The sequence below is a fragment of the Simochromis diagramma genome, unplaced genomic scaffold (genome assembly GCF_900408965.1).
Source record: "Simochromis diagramma unplaced genomic scaffold, fSimDia1.1 OVJJ01000205.1, whole genome shotgun sequence".
Classification (NCBI taxonomy): Eukaryota; Metazoa; Chordata; class Actinopteri; order Cichliformes; family Cichlidae; genus Simochromis; species Simochromis diagramma.
In genome coordinates, this window is record NW_024386782.1 from 15,807,824 (window position 1) to 15,829,855 (window position 22,032).

The 22,032-nt window shown below is 41.2% G+C and overlaps 3 protein-coding genes across 4 annotated transcripts; 1 reads left to right on the top strand and 2 right to left on the bottom strand.

Annotated features, from left to right (window-relative positions):
- Window positions 1-1,172: 1,172 nt before the first annotated feature.
- LOC120727748 (vesicle-trafficking protein SEC22b-like) lies at window positions 1,173-5,464 on the bottom strand. Its single transcript, XM_040022217.1, has 5 exons — window positions 5,264-5,464; window positions 3,842-3,951; window positions 3,580-3,740; window positions 2,267-2,413; window positions 1,173-2,075 (listed from the first exon to the last, which is right to left on the bottom strand). The coding sequence occupies exons 1-5, from the start codon at window positions 5,336-5,338 to the stop codon at window positions 1,921-1,923; spliced, it is 648 nt and encodes a 215-aa protein (XP_039878151.1). The 5' UTR covers window positions 5,339-5,464; the 3' UTR covers window positions 1,173-1,920.
- Window positions 5,465-5,523: 59 nt separating this feature from the next.
- Window positions 5,524-13,917, top strand: zgc:55943 (uncharacterized protein LOC406337 homolog). Its single transcript, XM_040022223.1, has 6 exons — window positions 5,524-5,870; window positions 6,830-6,974; window positions 9,598-9,677; window positions 11,003-11,073; window positions 11,150-11,213; window positions 13,007-13,917. Exons 2-6 carry the CDS (start codon window positions 6,884-6,886, stop codon window positions 13,043-13,045), a joined length of 345 nt encoding a protein of 114 aa, XP_039878157.1. The 5' UTR covers window positions 5,524-5,870; window positions 6,830-6,883; the 3' UTR covers window positions 13,046-13,917.
- A 1,474-nt stretch (window positions 13,918-15,391) lies between these two features.
- tsen15 (TSEN15 tRNA splicing endonuclease subunit) lies at window positions 15,392-17,357 on the bottom strand. 2 transcript variants are annotated; one of them, XM_040022222.1, is made up of 4 exons: window positions 17,186-17,357; window positions 17,023-17,098; window positions 16,723-16,858; window positions 15,392-16,626 (listed from the first exon to the last, which is right to left on the bottom strand). In XM_040022222.1, the coding sequence occupies exons 1-4, from the start codon at window positions 17,246-17,248 to the stop codon at window positions 16,455-16,457; spliced, it is 447 nt and encodes a 148-aa protein (XP_039878156.1). In that variant the 5' UTR covers window positions 17,249-17,357; the 3' UTR covers window positions 15,392-16,454. The 2 variants fall into 2 exon arrangements, with proteins under 2 accessions (XP_039878156.1, XP_039878155.1); XM_040022221.1 differs by having other exon boundaries at window positions 17,023-17,104; window positions 17,186-17,353.
- Between the last annotated feature and the right edge of the window lie 4,675 nt (window positions 17,358-22,032).

Sequence of the window (22,032 nt, forward strand, 5' to 3'; positions counted from 1 at the left end):
ATAAAAAGCAGCTCAGCCTCGCTGGTCCGACTCGCTTTTTCTGTTTTTCTTGTTCGCTCTGAGTTTGTGTAAACACGAGCTGCTTGGTTTGTCTAAAGAGGGATTAACAAATTTATTAGACGCTCTGTACTAAAAACAAGAAAGCGCAAATACTTTAGAAATTTGTTAATTGTTTAATAATTTAAACCAAGTTGCAAATTTGTATGTGATCAACTGAAATGGCAGTTAAAGTCTTTACAGTGCTGAACAAATTTATTAGATGACCTGACCTAAAAATAAGAAAGTACAGTTTATGAATCTGTCAAAAACTTGTTTAAAATTAAACAGAGGAGAGAGAAATCAATCAAGCACAACAATTAATCACAAAAGCACAGCCGGGTTTTATCAGACTACCTCCAGAATTGGGAGTGAAGAAGATGGAACAACCTGCCCGAACTGATCGTAGTATCACCACGGGCATGTTGTTCGTACCAGAGTGACCAACACAACCACACTGGCTGACACAGTTGGATTGATATCTGGGTAATTTGGAGGCCAAATCAACACCTCAAACTCGCTGTTGTGCTCCTCAAATTCCTGCTTTGTGGCAGGGCGCATCATCCTGCTGAAAGAGGACATAGCCATCAAGGAATGCTGTTTCCATGAAGGGTGCACATGGTCTTCTACTTAAGAAGGTAGTACGTGTCAAAGTGACATCCACATGGATGACAGGTTTCCCAACAGAGCATTGCCCAAAGCATCACACTGCCTCCACCAGCTTGCCTTCCTCCCATCGTGCATCATGCTGCCAGGTGTTCCCTGGTAAGTGATGCTCCTTATATTCTGACACGGTTCTATCAGGACCAGCATGAACTTTTTGGGTAATTTGAGCTACAGTAGCTTATCTGTTGGATTGGACCACAAGTGCATCAGTAACCCTGTCGCTGGTTCACCACCGGTCCTTCCTTGGATCACCTTTGATAGATACTGACCACTGCAGACCGAGAACACCTCACACCTGCTCATTTTTCCAGCTTTGAGGACAAAATGTTCACTAGCTCCCTAATATATCCCCACCCACTAACAGCTGCCACGATGAAGAGATAATCAGTGTTATTCACTTCACGTCAGCGCTGAAGCCTTGAAGATTTTCACATAAATTGTGTCATATAAAGAAAAGTCACACAGATTGATTTCTTGATAAATATTTAACATTTTTAATAACACTTTCTCACGCTTGTGTAAACTTTGTAAACAAACATTCACATTTGATCACAGTTTTAAGACTCTAACCCCTGCACGTGCTTACATGGATTCTCATCAGTGCTAACACGCTAACAGAATCTCCAACATCAGTGTGTAGAAACATGAACTCTTTCTGCTCTTAAAGGCGACCTATCATGCTTGTTTTCTCTTGTATATATAACAGTGCAGATCTCTAATCTGGTCACCTCGGGCACACAGCTCTGCCTGTGAGCATAGACCCACCTGCTTATGAGCAGCAGCCAATGAGAAAAAAGTCAGCTAAAAAAGGTGAAGCTTGCATGAAATTTAATTGAGGCCCAGCGTAAGATCAAGAAGCTTCATTTGAACTTTGACTCACGCAAAACTGCTCTGAAGCTATAAATATGAAACCATAAATGAGCCTGATGGGTCCCCTTTAATGTTTCCAGTATGCACATTTACTATATATAAAAGCCTTTCTATCACACAAAAGCCCATTAAACGTCCCAATAAAGACTTACAGCTCAGCTTCTATTGTATAACCCACGACTGAGTAAATCACAGAAAGAACGTCTACATTCAACACAGGTCCGTAAGACTGAAACAGACTTTAAGACTGTTTCAAGGCACCCTGGTAATAACAGACTGTAACATGAGTTTAAGTGCTCTTCGAGGAGAAACTCCAGCTTCGTGTCGAAATCCTTGTCTGGACGTACATCAGAGCCACCAGAAACGCACGTAGATGATGAGCGTGACAAAGAACACTGCCACAGCTGCAAACTTAGCATAGGTGGAGCGGGTGTTGAGATATTTGGCATCCTTGTGGTACTTTTCTGCCATGTTGGAGAGATTGCTGGCTTTTGTGCAGATAGCTGAGAAACAAATAGGATGAAGGAAACATTAATTTTGTTCTGATTGGTAATTTTGATCAGAATCTCCCATTGGATGGCATGTGTTACCAACACTGGCTACACTTACCACAGAGAGTCTCTCTCTGCAGGACTTCATCAATATTTGCCACCATCATTTTCTGAATATCATCCAGTTCTTTTTTAGTACTTACCAGAAAGAGCTTCTCCTCTCTGCAGGACCTCCTCAATATTTCCAACCATAATTCTCTGGATGTCCTGCAGCTCTGTGTTAACACTGCTCAAGGTCCTCCGAGCTCTGCTGTCCACATATGACTTCTTAACTTTCTGGATGTAGGTGTCTGGAACAACATGTAGGATACTATAAAAAAAATTTTCTTTCTTTTTGTAGAAAGTGAGTAGTGTCACGTATTTGTTTGCGATGCATCCAGAAAGTATTCACAGCACTTCCCTTATTCTAAATTTTGTCACATTACAGCCTTATTCCAAAATAGATTAAATTCATTTTCACCTCAAAATGACATAATGGCAAAGTGAAAAAAGATTGAAAGTCCTGAAAATTTGTAACAAATAAAAGAAATCTAAAAATAACACACATAAATATTTGCAGGCGTTGCAATGACTCCCAATTTTGAGCTCAGGCGCATCCTGTTCCCACTGACCATCTGTTAGATGTTTGTACACCTTGAAGTCAGGTCATTGGATATGATTTGGAAAAGCACACATCTTTCTATATAAGGTCCCACACTTGACAGTGCATGCAAGAACACAAACCAAGCCATGCCCAACTCCAAGGAGTTGTCTGTAGACCTCCAAGACAGGATTGTGTCGAGGTACAGATCTGGTGAAGGGTGCAGAAAAATGTCTGCAGCACTGAAGGTCCCAGTGAGCACAGTGGCTTCCATCATTTGTAAATGGGACAAGTTTGAAACCACCAGGACTTTCCCTAGAGCTGAGCGTCTGGAGTAGAAAGGGCTTAATCAGGGAGGTGGCCGAGAACCTGGTAGTCAGTCTAGACAGACAGACAGACAAAGCTCCAGCATTGCTCTGTGGGGAGGGGGGAATCTTCCAGAAGGACAACCATTTCTGCAGCACTCCAGAAATCAGGACAGATTGGTAGAGTGACCAGAGGGAAGCCACTCAGTAAAAGGCACATGACAGCCCACCTGGAGTTTGCCAAAATGCACCTGAAGGACTTTCAAACCTTGAGAAACATAATTCTCTGGTTTGGTGAAACAAACATTGAACTCTTTGGCCTGAATGCCAAGCATCATGTCTAAGCATCACCTGGCCAATACCATCGCTACAGATTGTCGCTGCTTTAAATTTCTGTTGCAGACTTTTTTCACTTTGCCATTGTGGGGTATTGTGTAAAGAATTCTGGGGTGAAAAATAAAGTTAATCTATTCTGGAATAAGGCTGTAACATGAAAAAATGTGGAACAAGTAAAGGGCTGTGAATACTTTTCAAATGTACTGTATTAAAGGATTTTCAACACCAGTCTCACCAAACTCTATGAAAGAGTAGGGCCTGGTTACTGTGGGTATTCTCCTTCCATACTGGTCATAAAACTCATTGCTGAGGTCTTCGAGGTATGCAAAAGCCATCTTTCTGGGAAAAGAAGCCTCGCAGAGGGACAGGTAGCACACACCCTGGGATATTAAAAGGCTGAAAATGAGGCCAAACCATTAATGATTTTATGACCTTTGTGATTCAAGTTAAAGCTCACCAAAATGATCTACAAAATGTTCTATGCTGAGTGATCTTACTGAAAGTTCATGTCCCCAGCCTCGAGGGTGCAGCGTTCTGGACTCTGAGCGTCCAGTTTACGGCACAGCTGCTTGGCCTGGCTCTGGTACTGCTGGAGATCTCTTTCTGACTGACAAAGACAGATAAAAACAGACTTAAGCTCATTCTTATTCATATTTAATTACTTTAGTCGTTTGGTCATTGCATATTACCCACACAGTGTAAACAATATGTTCAAAAGGTCATTCATTCATCTGTAGTTTCATTACAGAATCACATCCACAGAAAAGCCTGTAGCTGGATACAGAGAATTAAACCTAACAACCACTGGTGATGCGGCCTGCTCTCTGCAGTAATCAGGGGACTCAATTCAGGTTCACAGTTCAGGGATATTCAATTACTGTTTGGACCTTGTCCCTTTCCTCACTATTACTTATGTGGATCCATGAGAATGTAGGAATTTAGTTATTGTCCTGTTCTGTCGCTGTAGTCAATGTTCACACGTGCTCACGTCCAAACATTCAGCAACTTGCTGAATGTTTGTTCACAGTATTGCAGATTCACCAATGTTCATAAGTTGTGTATTGCCATAGAGTGGAGATTTCGTTTTCTCCTTAAGTAAAGCACGCTAAAGACAGAAAGAGTTTGCATTTGTGCACTTTATACTGCGTAATCCATGCCATCTTATATTGTTGCTTTGGTTTGCTGTTTTTGGCTGACAGGAGTGGTACCCAGTGCGGTCTTCTGCTGCTGTAACCTGTTTGCTTCAAAGTTTGATGTGTTGCACGTTCAGGGATGCTCTTCTGCGTAACATGATTGTATTAATTATACTGTTGCCTTACCGTCAGCTTGAACCAGTCTGGACATTCTAACAGTCACTGGATATTTTATGTTTCTCTTTTAATTTCTTGTTTTAAAACCTAGAGATAGTTGTGTGGAGAAATCTCAGTAGATCAGCAGGTTTTTAAAATCCTCAGACCACCCCGTCTGGCACTACCACGCCACGTTAAAAGTTACTTAAATCACTTTTTTCCCCTGCATTTGATGTTCGGTTTTTAAATACAGCTATTAAATAAAGTATCACTTTAAAGTTCAGATCCCCACAGTTGCATACAGAATAGTCCACCACATTAAAATCTAAACTAACAGGTTTCACAGTTAAATTTAAAAAGCCATGACATTAGCATTTTGTAGACATTTTTCTGTCGACTGGAACCAGGACAAACTACTCTCATGTTCAACTCAACTTTCAGTTGTTTGTATAAAATACGATACACTCAGTGTTCCTCAATAATTACAACTTTAGCTAAAGCTGAAATAAAATCGCGACATTATCTTCTAGAGCACCAAGCGTGTAAAAAAAAAAAAGCACACTATTATTGTTTAAAGAACAGTTTGATGTGCAGGTATCTCCATACGAGGGGCTCAGCTTTCATTCATACCTGTTCATCCTCCTGTACAGACGCAGCGAGCGGAAGTCCGTCCGCCACACGAGCAACCATTGTCAGTAAAATCATGGTGTTTGAGGTCGGGGATCTGCTGTCAACTGGAGAGAGTCAACTTTATAACTTTGTACGTCTTTTTTGCCTGTTCGATAAAGCAGGATAAACGCTAAATGCGTTGGACGGAAGCTTACGGTGCGCCCGCGAAATAGGTCCGACTGGCAACCGGCAACATTCACAAGACCGCCCTACCCCCAGTCGTCATTTTTCAGTCGCGTAGAGGTATGCTGTGGTTCCTGGGACGCTAACTGGGTTTCTTTGTGTGTATTTCCCCTGAAAAACAAGCCCGCATGAGCCGTGTTTTGAGTCGCCGGTGTATCCCCTGCCGAGCAGGCGCTGTTGGGTCACTCTGAGCGGGTATGGGGTCACGAGCTCCAGCAGCGCGTGCAGCAGACAGCTGGCAGACGGAGCGCCTGCACCTCCACTGCTGATGCCCGTGTGTGCTGGGCTCAGACATGCAGATGCGGTCTGGCTGGCTTCTCCGTCTAGACTGAAGTCTCCCTGAACTAAAAAAAAAAAAACAGAGAAGCATGGACACACCAGAGAGGTAATCTAGCTCCGAGAGCGCAGCACTTACAATCTCATTTTTTGCTTTATTTTTATTTTATCTGTCTGAGGTCGTTTTCCTGTTGGCCGTGGAATCGTAGGTCCCCCCCCCCCCCTATTTGTATAAGTCCCCTGGATGAGAAGATTGTGGCTATTCTGCGGCTTTAAAAGCAGTTCTTCTCTATTTGCTTGTCTACAACTAAATGTGTCGCGAGGAGATGTCGCTTTTTAAATTTTTTATTGTATTTATTTATTTATTTTTATCTGTGTAAATGTGCAAATTAAAGCCAGTCGTAAGAAGGCTTGTTTAGGGTGCGGGAACAGCTGAGTCCCCTACAGCTGGACCCCGCAGGATCATTCATAACATAAGGGGATGAAGCACTTTGTATTTTCCAGAGCCTAATGCAAAGCACTTAGCGTGCGATCAAGTGATTAGGTGTAACAGACTGTTAGCCATATTTCTGTGGCTCCTATAGCCCGGTGTAACGGTGAGGATGGGAACATTTGTGCGCAGTCGCTTTAATCCTCTGAGCGCCACAGAAAGCCCCCATTCGCTAATAAAAATGACCCGGCGGCTTGGCACAGTGGCATCCCAACACCCTGAATGGCCTTATTGTTGCGGTGCAGCTGGCACCGCCGTGCGCACGCTGTGGCTGCCAGAGCGACGTGTGCGTGATTCATAACCAGGAGAAACCATCCATTATACTGTCTCTGGTAGAATAGTTGAAGATGCCCGCGTGTTTTAATTCTAGGGTGGGGCGCTTCATGACTAATTGATTATGGAAACAGTGATTCCCATGGCTGGAGTTCGGGGACATTAAGGCTAGTTTGCATTTCTTTCCTGTGCACTGATCATGATCCCCAGAGACAAAATCTTCAGTTTTCCCCCTCCTGTGTGATCCCTTCGGCTTATCTAATCATGGGCCGTCACTTCCTCATAACTGTCCTCCGCTACCCCAGGTGTGCCTGTCATGCTCAGGGCTGAGGTAAAGAGCAGCTGAGGAGAAGAAGGAGATGGGCTGCACTTCGGCCAAGCAGGTGTCTGCCGTGCCCAACGGTGAGGAGGAGCAGAATAAAGCCTACAGCAACGGAGACCTCCTGTCTGGTGAGTCTGTCTATGCAAAAATTACCTTTACATTCATATTTCTCACATACCTGTTCAGGTGCTTTCTGGAAATACTGTAATTTCTAAGATGACTTTAGGTCTGTCAGGAATAATAATAAGACTGTCAGCGAATGTGCCACAACATTTTACTAACAGATCTGTAAAATGTGAAAAATACATGCCATCAAGGGTTATTATAGTAACATTTTTTTAATGAAATGCTTAAAAGAAATAAAGATGAACTACCTTTAAGTTTATCCTTTATTGACACAGCAAGCATGAGGAAGCTTTGCCACATTTACTGAGATTCAGGATGTTTACCTGACTGGGAGTCTTGTGTTTGTATTGTAATGTGTTCTGAACTTTAGTATGTGGCACTGACAAACAGCAGTTTGGTACAATAATAATGTAACAATAACTTAACAACAACAACAACAACAACACATTTATATAACAATGTCACAAGGTGCTTCAAATAAAAAGTTTAAAACAAAATCAGAGAACTAGTTAAAAACATATGAAATAAAAAGGCAAGGCTAATATGAACATACTAGAGGGGGCTAACAACATTTATTAAACATTTTCAATTAAAACATTTTAAGAGGTTTTAAAGAAAATTAAGACATTTCCATTCTCATCTCAGACAGCAGACTGTTCCACACTTGGCAGCAGCCCTCTGTTCTTTATTTATTAGTTGAGGCCTTGGAATAACCAGGAGAGCCGCATTCACCGATCTAAGTAAACACTCAGGCACATAAGTGGTTAATATGTTTCTGATGTACTTTGGAGCAAAGCCATTTAAAGCTTTAAAAGTTATAAGTAAAATTTTAAAGTCAGTATGACTTTGAAAAGGCAGCCCAGCTCCAGAGTGATGTGTTCCCATTTCTTGCTTCCTGTTACGATCTGAGCAACACCGTTCTGCCTCATCTGGAGTCAGTGAAGTGAGCGCTAAATGATGGCACTGTAAAGAGCCTTGTAATAATTAATGCAAGAAAACAAATGCATGTGTAGGTAGCAGATTTTTTTCCACATCAAAGCTGCCATTGTTAGCTTTAAAAAAAGAACATAGACAACTAGTATATGATATAATTAATGCAGATGAATAGATTTTTAAGTCTGCTGGGTTATTGTACAGCAGGAAGACATAGATCTGTGTGTCATTTGCATATCAGAGTTAATGACTATGTCACTGTGAACGATCAGGGTGAGAGGAAGCGCATTCCTTTAAAAAAAGACGTGGGCTAAGGACCGAGCCCTGAGGAACGCCACAGTTAAAATCAGTCACAGAGGCATCTACATCACTTGCATGTAAATGCGCCTCAATAACAGTTTTTGTTGACCTGGGTTCCACAGGAGGTCTCGTCTGAGCTCCTCGTCCATGTAGACATGATTACATCACATCGCTCCTGCTGAATCCCCCCCCCCCCCCCGTTACAGCACTGCAAACGTGGCCAGCAACAATACCCGGATAGGCTGTGGCATCCAAACTATGGCTGAGTGGGTTTTTAAGGAGCTCAAAATACGCCAAGAAAACATTCTCCACTTCATTACACCACCAGCAGCAGCCTTTACACAAGGCAGGCCTGGTCCACTGATTCATGCTGTTGATACCAAATTGTGACCCTCCAATCTGAAGACTCAGCAGAAATCAAGATTAAACAGAGCTGTAATGGTGTCTGTGCCTGCTGCAGTTTTCACAGTAAATATTGGTTATCTGAGATTCTGTAGCCATTCAATCACAGCCTGGCCATTGTCCTTTAATCACTCTCATCAATGGAGAGTGATTAAAGGCTGGAGCGCATGGAGGATGCGCAGTGCAGGACAGCTGCTCATTGGATAGGTTTTTAATTTTCCAAAGCATGCTGGGTAAACAAAGACTTGTGTTGAAAATCCTCGAAGATCAGCCGTTTCAGAAATACAAGCCAGTCCATCTGGCACTTACAAAAATACAGTGTTTGTGAAATAAGTGAAGTGATCTGCATCAGCATGAGCTAATGTATTACACTGCAGCCACACGATCCGGCTGATTGGATAATTACATCAAGAAGCAGGTGTACAGCTTTTCCTAATAAGGTGTATTGGTTATATTAAGGTATATATAAGTAAAGGTACAAAACATGTCACATCTGTTTTTGTAACAGTCTAAATTAAAAAATTTAAATAAAGAAGTTAGTCAAACCTGTATTCAGGTAGCTGTATTAAACCTGTAACACGCAGGTTATCGTCTTACATCTGAATTAATGTGATTGCTTCTATAGATGAACAGTAACAGTCTATGTGCCATATCTATATTTTCATTTCTTCTTTTCCAAATGTGCAGCGTGGGAGAGGTTGAGAAGAGGGAGACTGCCCATGTGTGAGGCAGAAAATGGAGAGGAGAATCAGGCTAACAGCTCATGTGTTTGCAGCTTGCCAGCCATTGTTAAAAGAGGATTTAGTCTAGAGTGTGAGAATTCAACCATGTAATTACTTTACCAAGTACTGAACTGTGAGAACTATTAACCTCGGAGGATTGTGGTGATCGGAGCGGCCATGAGTGGGTCATCCTCTGCGTGCCTGCTGTCTGCTGCTGCTGTCGCGTATTAATCAGAGATGTGCTCCTCTGTCTCCCACTCTGTCACAGATGAGTACAAGATGAAAGGAGTGGAGAAAGTCAAGTACATCAGCGGAGAAGAGGCGGGAGAGGACGGCCAGGAAAGCACGGTGCGTGGTTTTTCTTTTGTCCTCTGTGTTTTTTATTTTGTCTTTAGTGGAGTATTTAATGGCGGCTTGTAAAAACACAGTCAGTTTGTTCGGGGTAAGTCGTGACGCGAACCTCAGGATCACACAAACTCAGCTGAGGCTTTAGAGCACCGTGCAGCATCGATTTGCATGTTAATGAGGAACTACTGTAACCCAATAATGCAGGAGGACAGAGGAGCTTCCATATATACTTGGCACCGATTATATAAAAGTGATACTTTTGGATAGAAAGTGTTTTTTGTTACTTTTTTTCATTATTTGACAGTTTAGGCGATGTGGACATTATGAAAATTTCTTAATACAAAATAAATAAATGAAAATCAACATTTAACTGAATGAGCTGATATTTTAATTTAAATTTACTTCTGCCTTTGTAGTAATCTCCCTATTTATCTTTTTATGTTAACTTCCTTATTACTCCCATTCTTTTTATGATTTTAAATGCATTTATTTCTGAGTTATGTAGCCCTTTTCATTTTCTTTCGCTTCCCTAAAATACATTTATTTCTGTTTTTCTTTATGCATTTTTGCTCCGTAATGTAAATGACAAGGCTACGTGTCACTTTGTTAACCTTTCACCCAGTTTTACAGTCATCCTTTGTTCCCACAACACTAACCACTCAGATGATCACAAGAACTGAGATATCTAGCCAACAGAGGAAAAACTGCATATATAAATAGGTATAATACAGTGGCCCTCATAGGTCAAACGCACAGCAACTTAAGAAAACATCTGCAAATAGAAAAATGCTTCCAAAGCACACAAAACACAATGGAAATAGCAAAACTGCAGTAAAAGCTAAACAAGTGATAAAAATCACAAAAAAATGGAAGTATTTCTGGGAACAGATGGACCAGCTGTGGAAGTGGTGAACGCTTCTGGTATGTTTTGGGGGGTTGAAATATATTTATTTAGTTATTGGTGGCGCTTTATTCTGTTTGCTGGTGTTTTCTTAAGTGTCAATGCGTTTGACCTTTCAGGGCTACCATAGTAGGTAAAAGAAAGTTACAAATCTGAAAGCAATAGCATAAAATTAATAAAAATGCAAACAAAAACAGAAGCAAACATTTATTTTCAGTTTCCTTCTACTGCTTTTAAGTGCATAATAATATCATTGTTGAGTCAGTCATTTTTACATTTTAGCACACTGGGAACTCCATAATTCAAAAATGATTTAGTTTTGCATTTCTGTGTTTTTCAGGCTTCTTTATAAAAGAGCAGAGGTGAGCATTTGATGGTGTTGTTCACTGTCCTCAATCATTTATCTGTGTGTTTGATACTGCAGGAAGTAAGTGCTCTCCTTGATAAAGCTCCGCACAGAGATGAAACAGGATCAAATGGAAATGGAAAAATTCTGTAAGTGACTGACTAATGGTTTTGTTTGTGCTATCATGCTGTCAGCCTCTAACCTGGTCTCCTTCCCTCCTCGCAGGAGCATCCACTCCTCGGAAAGTCAGCAAGAATTCTTCCGGATGTTAGATGAAAAAATTGAAAAGGTAAAGAATGACAAACCTTTACTGGAGATCTATTTATGTTTTTGTGTCTTTGTAAGGAAAAAAAAACAGGTTAAATAACATAATGGAAGTTAATCCTATTGGTGCTGCAAATCTGTAGCAAGTGAGGACACAGCAGACGAGATAATGATACTGCAAAACAATCTCAATCTGTCACGTCCACTCTATTCTCCCAGTGTGGTTATTTAAAGGGATATTGGCTGTGCTGCCAGATCCTGAAATATTATACCACTGTGTGCCACAGAGCTCAAAAATACTTTAAAAACCTATACGAGAACATTTACGTCACTCTTTTGCAAAAGAACTGGTTTATTTTGAGATTATCCCACTGTCCTGCTGCTGGAAAAACTCATAGAGACCAAAATAACTGTTAATGTGTAGCTGAAAGTCGTCATAAACGCCTGCTTCAGTAAGATTTTCCAAAATGTAAAGGGGCCTCGTTTAAGTGCGTGCCTGAATTTCCGCTGCTTGACTCCATTTAAGCTGAAAAAAGTCATTTCCTTTCATTCATGTTTGACTGAGACCTTGCTGCAAATATTTCAACAAAATGCTGCGTTATCTTTGCACGGTGGGGCTGCAAAATAATTTAGCATTCCTCCTTGTCAACACATGCACAAATGAACTGATTAGTTGTGTGCATTAGTCATTTTTTTGCAGACTGAAAGCATAACTTTGTGGTGACTGAGTCAGACTCTAGGGAATTTGCGGTGGCATTGTTGTTACTCCAAAACTTTGTTGTTTGTTGCTAAACACTTAATTGGCTGAAAAAGCTGAGCGGAGACAGCAGCTCATACTCATAACACTAGAAAGCTAGAACAAGAAAACTAATTAAAAGGCATTGGCTTTCACATTTTTTTATACCTTAAAGCAGAGGTGTCCACCTCCAGGCTTCAAGTACCGGTGTCCTGCAGGTTTTAGATCTCACCCTGGGTCTACACACCTAAATCACATGATTAGTTCATCACCAGGCCTCTGGAGAACTTCAAGACATGTTCAGGAGGTAATTTAGCCATTTAAATCAGCTGTGTTGGATCAAGGACACATCTAAAACCTGCAGGACACCGGCCCTTGAGGCTTGGAGTTGGACATCCCTGCCTTAAAGCATGCTGGTAAATACCCATAACTAACTGGGAGCTTTTATTTTGAAAAGCAGTGACTCTTAACGATGTAAACTACATGGTTTTATTTTGAAAATACCGTAGTGTCAAAGCATCTTGATGTCTAAAGAGTAATTGGATGTTTTACGGTGAAAAGAAAAAAAGTGTGACTTTAAAGCACTTTATTAGATTTTATTTATTTTTTAAAATCAGATTTCATCCTAACAGAGGTGCTTTCTGCTGCCCCCCTTGTATTTCAAGGGATTGCCACACTGGATGAATGTGCATGTTAATTTGGAACAGACTTTACCAGATGCCCCTGGGACCGGCCTAGGAGTGCATTAGCTTGCGACCACTAAGGCTGGACGTGTTTCTCGATCTTTGCATGTAAGGTGAATGTGTTTACCACTACAGCTCTGAGCCACCAGCTGTGGGCACCTTGGTATTTTCCCATATATAAGTGAGGGTTCTGTCATTTCCACAGCTGGTCCATCATGTTATTGTCTCCCCAAAATCTCACAAATACAGTTTGTGAGATTTTGGGTGTTTTTTCTACTTCCCTTGTGCATTTTACATTTGCCCCACCACGATACATGTCGGTTTACACAAAATGTTATAACTGTAAAACTAGTTGTATCTGGCTAATACCTGAATACTCTGCGTGTGTGTCGTATCCAGGGCCGGGATTACTGCTCAGAAGAGGAGGATATGACATAACCCGGTTGTCACAAATCCACACGTCCCAGTATGAGAAACTGTCCAGCATCATGGATAGACTGTGTCCCAGAGGACTCTTTGATGTATGTGCACGCCCGAGAAGGAAGGAGTATTGAAACTAGCACTTTTTTCTTTTTGCCCTCCTGCCACTACCCACTCGTCTGACCAAGTCCCAGAAAGATCATGACGGAAATCAGCGCCGTGGTTCTCCCAAGAGTGACATGAGATTTGAAGCCATTACAGGGTAACGGAGGATCTAACACTTTTCTTTCCTTGCTGGAATTTCTCAGTATAAATAGCTGTCACCGAGACTTACTGTACACATGTGAAAGACGCAGGCTGCTGTCAGTGTGAATTTCCGGCAACAGGAACAACCACTGCTCTCGTGGACACTGACTCAAATAGAAAATAATGCCCTTGCATCGTTTAATCCTTGAAAGCCTCTGCGACAAGTCAACGGGTTGGAAACTTCCTGCATTCCAAGACGCAGTACAGACCTCTTTTCTACAGTATGTTGGCCACTCCAGTGTTTGTCTGCTCATATTTGTTTCTGTTCTGATGTAGAGTATTTATGTTGAATAAGGCTCAGGGTTGAAGTGTTGTAATCTTTGTCTCATGTAGTTAAGTCTTTCCCCTCATTAGAACAATGTTACACCATTAAAAGACGCACACACACACACGCTGTCACACATGGGTTACAGATAGAGCCCTCTCTAGTGTCTGATTCATATAAGCCTAAGAGGTGAACACCACAACTTCACACAAGTCTCATTATGTATCTGATTCACCGGTGTTATGTTGTTGTGTTCGGTTTCTTTGTTTTGGGGTTTTTTTGGTTTTCTAGGAAAAATAAAAGTGATTTAAGTAATTTATTCCCATTGTTGTGTTGTTTTTAAAACAACCTGATGGCGATAGCCATGATGAATTATTGTACGCGATGTATTCATTACCACATTACTATGTCAACCACTTGTAGTAAATACAACCGTACTATAAAAGTGCACTGTAACTAGTGAAAACACTGGAATTGGGAGATACGATCATTTGTAGACAGCTCTTTGAGATGGACTCAGTGTTGAGAGTTGTTGCAGTATATAGGAGCATCAGTACTTCTCTGTAAAACCATTTTCATCCACTCGTCTTTACAACATTGCTTCAGTTCATGAAGGTTTAATCAGGTTGAGGTCTGAATTTTGACCTGGTCATTGCAACACCTTGATTGTTTTCTTTTTCAGCCGTTCTGTTGTAAATCTGCTGCTGTGCTTGGGATCATTGTACTGCTGCGTGACCTGTTTTTTGCTGTCGCTGAGATGGCCACGTTTTACTATAGTATACTTTGGTGCAGTTCATGGTCGACACATCAGTGGCTGTAAGGTGCTCCTGTAGCTACAAAATAAGCCCAAATCATCACCCCTCCACCACCGTGCTTGACAGTTTGTAGGCGGTCTCTGTGCTGGTATGCCGTTTGGTTTTCAACGTGTGGAAAAATATCTCCACTTTGGCTTCATCTGTTCAGAGGACGTTGTTGCCCAAGTCTTGTGTTTGTTCAGATGGAGCTGGGCTGGCATGTTCTTTCAAAGTGAGCAGGTCTTCTGCCAACTTTTCCAAACAAGCTGTACTTGGTCAGTCTGTTTCTAACTTTACTGTCATGAAGTTTAACTTGTTACACGCTGAGGCTGATGTAGAGTCTGAGATTGCACGGTCTGAGTTTACTGAGATGTCTACTGCTTAGATCAAATCATTATGTATCTTTCTCACAGGAGGAGGATGGACATCAAAGTGTTTGTAACTCTTCCCAGATTGATGAGCAGCAATAATTACTTATTTAATATCACTGTCGACATCTTTCATTCTTTGCGCTGACAATATCGTCAGTGCTCTCTGGTGGACACAATATTTAATGGCCTCAATTTCAAAATCATTGCAAGCACAACTTGTGCTTGTTTTTTAATTAATGGCAAACACACTACATATACACCAATACAGGTATTTCTGCACTGCACTCCAAAATTAATAAAGGAATTTTTTTGCTATTTTTTTGTTACTTATAAAGTCTACAAACTGAAGCAGGAAACAATTTGCCACTTTTATCGACAAGCTGAGTTAGTTGCTAACTCAGCAGCCATTTTTGTTACTAACATTAACAAAAGCTCTGCAGTTAGTAACACCTGTTTACTTACCATTTCCAGCCAAAATGTCTGCTGTGGAAAAATACCTTTAACATTCATAAAATCCCTCAAATCACACTTCAGCGTTGGCACCAAGTTTTTAAAGAATAAAACAGAATGTTTACCTTAGGTCCTTTTTTAAAAAAAAATTAAGAAAGAATACATTTGAAACTATTAGTCTTTCTCACACCTGATGTTTATTTCAAAATAAGGCACATTTGTTTTAAAAAAATAAATAAAACAATCACTGACATTTATAGTAGGTCTTAATAATTGTGTTTAAGGGATTATTGTCAAAAACCAATGTGCTGACATGGATTACAAACCATAGGCGTAAATTTCAGGGGGACACGTGCACCTCCCCAAAATATTAGACTTGAGACACTATGACCTTGTGTCTACTTTTTGTGTTGTTTTTTTGTTTTTGTTTTTGTTTTTTTTTACACAAACAGAGACATTTCCCTCATGAACAGATGCAGAAAAGTTACAAAATGAACCAGAAAGTAATGAAATGAAGTGTCCGATCTAACCAACTGGACAGCTTTGGAAAATTCAAGGAGTGCATAGATTATGAACTTTTAGCTGTATTTTCATAAGTGTTACAGCTTTGCCATTCACACATCAAAGTAATTAACTTTCAGATAAACAATTAAACGACAGATAAGTTCCTGTTTTCCTACTATCTACTATAGAAATGTCTGTTTTTGTTTTACAACAAACAAATAAAGACCATTTTCCTTGAATTAACAAAAAATGGATATTTTATATTTGCAGGACAGTCTAGGTAATGAACTACCTTTTCAGGAACTACTTTTCCTGTAATTTATCACATATACTCACTGGCAAAGCTGTAAGCTTTGTGGATGCTGACTCATCCGGCCCCATTGAAAGGTTTCTTTGGAGGCATGGAAACGAGATATGGCATCCCTGATTTCATTGTGAAAGCTTCTAGTCAACTCTGTAGTGTGCATACACCGCAGCAAACAAAACAAACCACTCCATATATTGTAACAGGAGCTCAACTGTCATTAAAAAAGGAATGTTACTTCTAATCTCTGCATCCTTTTCTTAAGGTTAATTTTATCTCTTTTCGCCTTAACCTCTCAACATGCATCTGAGGTGAACTTCACGATGCCAGAGGTTGCCACAAGGTCATCCTAACAATCACATACTCCCCCTGAAGGGGTCCTGTGGGGCTCTTTTCCATCTTTGAGCGATTCATCACATTCTCAGTCAGCTGCTCAGTGCTTCTGCCGCCTCTTCCGGTGCTGCCGGCGTCCCATATCTTGAAAAGGTCCTACAGGAGGGTCTGGTGTCACCAGGCCATCCGTCATCCTCTGGTAGACCAGCGTGGAGTCAGCTGCTACTGCACACAGCAGCACAGGAAAGCCCCTGTCCAGGACGTGTCGTATGCTGCACAGCAGAGAAGGAAGAAGCCGTAAGATTCAGAGGTTTGGCAGGGTAACCTGTGAGGGTAAAAGTGTGGGAGCTTGACCAGTGTCTTAACACCTTTTGTGAGTCACAGACTGGTGAGCGGGCAGGGGGAGGATCGTCAGAGTGGGTGCTCCTTCCTTCTCCCTCGCTTCCAGTAAAACCACCTGCAGCTCGGAACTCTTCACGCAGGACACCTCCTTCCAGCGCCGCACTGCAGAGAGCAAGAAGCTCAGTGTGAGTGTGAGCCTAAGTTATGACATCATGTTTTTCTTCCTGTAAGAAAGGAATTAGAGCTGGGAGATGTAAGGAGTCCAGGATACACCACACAGGGAATCTCAAACTGACTCCCGTGTTTCAGAACCCTGCCAAACTCACCCTCAGTAAGATCCATGTACACAAGAAAAGCTGCATGCACCTGAGCGCTGTCCTCAATCTGCAGGTCCTTCATCTGCTGGTACTGACACACACACACAGATTACTCACAGTACGTTCCTGGCAGACTCCCTGCCTGCACACACAGAGCTGCTCTCACACTCACCGCGGGATGCTGCAGGATCCAGTTCGGAGGAGGACGTTTCTCTCCGCCTGACGCTCCCGACATGTTCGTTACTAAACAAGGCTGCAAGCGATCACCGGCTCAGTTACCACTACATGACGCCATGCTGTTGTAATGGCACGCTCTTACCCAGTGCAACTGTTAAAATCGTCCGTGCGGAAACGTTTTTGTTGTCCGTGCAGAACACGTACGCAGACAGGAGACCGCTCTCCTTTCGGGGTCTGTATTAAAGTCAGTCATTTCTATTCATCATGCTAGTCCTAAAATTAACTTATCGGTAAATACTGGGCAAAAGTTTTGAGCCACACATCCTTTCTTTGTATTTTGCTTCAGAGGAGACTGACATTTCTATTATTTTGAAAGTGGTCCTAACAATACTTCCCCAGACTCTCTGAAAAAATTAGCAGTTTTAATTTAATTTTATGTATGTTTGCAAAATATAAAAAGATGAGTGGTGACTCGGGACTTTTGCTCAGTACTCACTAGTTCCTGCATCGTTATAATTACTTTACGTATTACTGACATCTAATAAACTGACTTCCACCAACCGATCTTATATAATAGAAAGAAAGAATAAAAACTGCACTTACAGCTGCCTGATGACTTTATTCATTTTAGCGAGACATTATCTCGTCGAAAAATAATAAACAGTAACATTAATGGTGATATTAAATCTGCAGACTCGCAAAGCCTGGTGATCTGTAGATGTATGAGTGCTACTGCCACAAACACTATTAGAGACATTATTGTTAAATGACCTGGAGCCTCTTATCCACACACTGACAGAGACATTACGATAATTCTGCTTAATGTGGTTGACTCCGTAACCAGAGTCTTTATTCAGTCTTTTATCACTTTTTCATTGAATCATATTTTGTCATTTTCGCAATCAGAGCCCATGCATCGCTCCCGTGTCACTTGCTCTCTCTTCACCCTTTCCTCTTATACCCAATAAATTCTCCTGAAACCAAGAACCTGTGCTTAAAAATAGATTTACTGTATTCCAGTGTTTAATGTCAGTTGTGTGTCCAGTTCACAGTTTACAGTTCTACGAATACTTCACCTTAAAAACAAAAATCCAACAACATTTATTGACATCATTTAAGGCTGGGGAAACCGGAAAGCCACTTAAACCATCTGAAACCAGTCTTAGACCAAAGGGAGAGGATGTCATCCATAGCATTAATGATACACTGACAGCTGCGAATGGCAAGTGTGACATTTGAAAATCTCACAAATGTAAGCACACATTTTATCCATAATAGTAAAAATGCCCACAAGATTTCTGGATAAAACTGGTACCAGTTGGATGGTTTTTTTGATAGTTTGAAACTGGGTGCTGATGAGTTAAGTTCCAGAGGAGCACAGCAGACAGACCTGGCTAAGAGAGCTCAATCACTGGCTGGAAGGTGAAGCTTGAGAAGTTCTCGTGCATATTGTCATACTGGAAAGTCCGGCCTTCTGGTAGGAAGTGAAGAGCCTATGAATCTGAGAAATGCAGATTCATAGTATAAGGCTCTTTTGGGATAATTCTGTTCTGATCATTTGTGCGCTGGAAAAGCCATTAAAATATGTTTTTAAAAATGTATTTGCTTGCTCGCATTTTTCACAGTCCTCCTCTCAGCTGCAGGCTGTGGCTATAGACATTCAGACGGTGACTGTGACTATAGCTGAGGTCGTCTGCTTCCTCTGACACTGCAACATCTGGAAGCACGTGCAGACTTAAACTGTGCACTGAGGACTTTCATTGTTAAAAACAGCTTCCCTATAGTCAACAGGGATGGACTTAAAATGATGATGGCTGCTGTCGCCCTCTAGGTGGTGCAGCAAGAACTGCAATAGGTGCCCCCCACCGCCCCACCCCCGCGCGCGCTTCTGAGGAAGTAGGATTTCGACATGTGGCTCATCATGAGTCCCAGATCCACCCCCTCTGTGGGGGGGGCGCAGATATGAACTATACTCATTTCCTTTCCTGTGTGGTGTGTGTGCTTTTTCTTCTGAGATGGAACGCTGTCTAGTCCCAGCTTCAGATATCAGTAAAAATAATATTTGTGTACAAACCTTCCTGGAGTGTCGGTGTGAATTCTTTTTTAAAAGGGGACGAGAAAAGAAAAAAGAAAACGTTTAAGAGCCATAATTATATAAACAGACCAGCTGATCCAGAGTCAAGTCAGAAGTTGTTTGAGGACTTCCTAGTAATCCTGGCTTCCACACCTCAAGACTGGCAAATCATAGTGTATGAGTTTTTCCAAAATAAAGTTTGTTTAGGAACAATATATTGTGTGTAGCCATGATTAAACATCCAGCCAAGTTTAAGTGATAAATGCCTGGAAGTGCTCCTCAGAGTTAACATGCAGGAACATATGGCAATGCAGAAGGGTGGCTGTCAAGAAGTCATTCTTAAGGAAGGAAAACAGGGGGAAAAGGCCAAAATATGCCAAATTGCACAATAACTGGTCTGGAAATCAGTGGGAACAGGTGCGATGGAGAGATTACTCTAAATTTACAAGTTTTGGTTGAAATCATTGTCATTATGTATGGAGGAGGCCAGGAGAGAGCTGCAACAGTGGGTGTCTACAGCCATCTGTAAAACACGGTGGAGGCTCTGTCATGGTTTAGAGCTGCATTTAGTAGTGTTGGAGATCTTGTTAATATTGATGGAATTATGAATGCAGAAAACTTTTTAAGGTTGACGGTGACAGAAACTGAGAGACTATATATAACCTTTGTTAGAGCTATAACGGAAAATGAAACAACGGGACCTTTTTTTTTTTTTTAACTATCGTTACAATGATGTACTTCACAAACTGCTTTGAGACTTACTTTGAACGCACCAAACTCTGTGTGTTCAGGTGTGACGTGTCCTCTGCAGCAAAAGTGCTGAGAGCATTGTACATAATGGAGTCAGTAACATGGCCCAACCTATATTTGTGTGGGGCTCTAATTATGGGATACTGATAATATATAGCATCATAGTTTCCTTTCGTGTTATGTAAATATCTACTTATAGGGAGAGAAGTATCTTTATTAAAACATGAATTCCAAGTCTATTATTTTCTGTTTTATTTAATCTGGTGTGATAACTGTAGTAATGACAGTCAGTTTGTTTTATTAGATAAAGGCAAGAAACATAGCTGTTATAGATGCTGTGTTATAGAAGTCTATTATAATTATATTATAAATATAAAATCAGCAGTTAAAGGAAGCAGATGTTTTTGCGTGGCGGCGACACTATGAAAATGCATTATTGGAGTGAACTATGCCAATTCAAGAGAAAAAGCTCTCTTGGAGACAAGAAGGAGTCCTTGATCATATACTACAACTCCTCTCCTCACAGTAACACCACATTTAATACCACGTTCAAATGCCATGTTAGCTAGAGCACTGAGTCACGGGAGGTACACTGCTTTGCTTAAAGCCACCTGAACTGTGACCTTTAATTGAGGTTTCTGCTCACTGAAATAGTTGACATTTCATAAAGTATGACATGCTCTTTGAAAACCTTCAGGGAAATACTACAGTCATATACTACTGCTATTAACCTATGATTAGCATGCCTATTAGCATATTAAGCTATGTTTTTAAGTGTAGTTGAAAGTAGTTTTAGCATCAGTTTTGAGAGTTTTGCTACATTGAGTTGTAGTTCTTTTGCATAAGATAATTAACATCCTGATAACCTGGAAAAAACATACTCTGGTACACAAATGCTTGATGTACATGGACGGTACGTGTATGTAGATGGAGTTATGATATATTCAAAGTGAGCATCAGAATGGGGAGGATGGTTGCTGGTGCTGGACGGTCTGAGTATTTCACAAACTGCTAATCTACTGGGATTTCCCCCACACAACCGTCTCTATGGTTTACAGAGAAGAAGAAAATATCCAGTGAGCTGCAGTTTGCTGATGCTAGAGGTCGGAATAGAATGGCTTTAAGCTGATAAGAAGGTAACAGTAACTCAAACAAGCACTTATTAAAGTCTGTGAGAGACCATCTCTGAAAGCACAGCACGTTGAACCTTGAAGCAGATGGGCCACAGCAGCAGAAGACCACAGCAGTTGTCACTCCTGTCAGCCGAGAACAAAAAATTGAGGCTGCAAATTACACAGACTCACCAAAAATTGGATAAAAATTAGAAAAATATTCTGTTGTATGTTGAGTGTCAATTTGTGCTGTGACATTTGGATGGTAGCTTTTGGCATAAGAAACACAAAAGCATGGATGCATCACGTCTTGTATCAACAACTCAGGCTGGTGATATTTTCTTGGCATACTTTGGGGTACAAACTGAGCCTTGTATGAACACCAAAGCCTACTTGCCAAAATCCATCCCTTTATGGCCACAGTCTTTCCATCTTCTGCTGGAACACAATGTCATAAATACTCTCAAACTTGTTTCTTGAACAATCTTGAGTTGAGTTCACTGCACTCAAATATCCTCCACAGTTAACAGATCTCAATCCATTAGAGCACCTTTGGGATGTAGTGAACCAGGAGGTTTTCATCACGGATATGCAGCCAACAAATCTGCAGCTCAATTCTATTCTATTCAATTCATATAGCACTAAATCACAGCAGAGGTCATTTCAAGGTGCATTACATTGTAAGGATTGTAAAGATCCTACAATAATACAGAGAAAACCCCAACAATCAAGCGACCATCTCTGGACGAGCACTTGGCAACAGTGGGAAGGAAAAACACTCTTAACAGGAAGAAACTGCCAGCAGAACCAAGCTGGGGGAGGGGCAGGCATCTGTCCCAAACAGCTTGGGATGAGGGGAGGAAGACTATATGGACCAAAATCTCCGGGGAATGTTTCCAACACCTT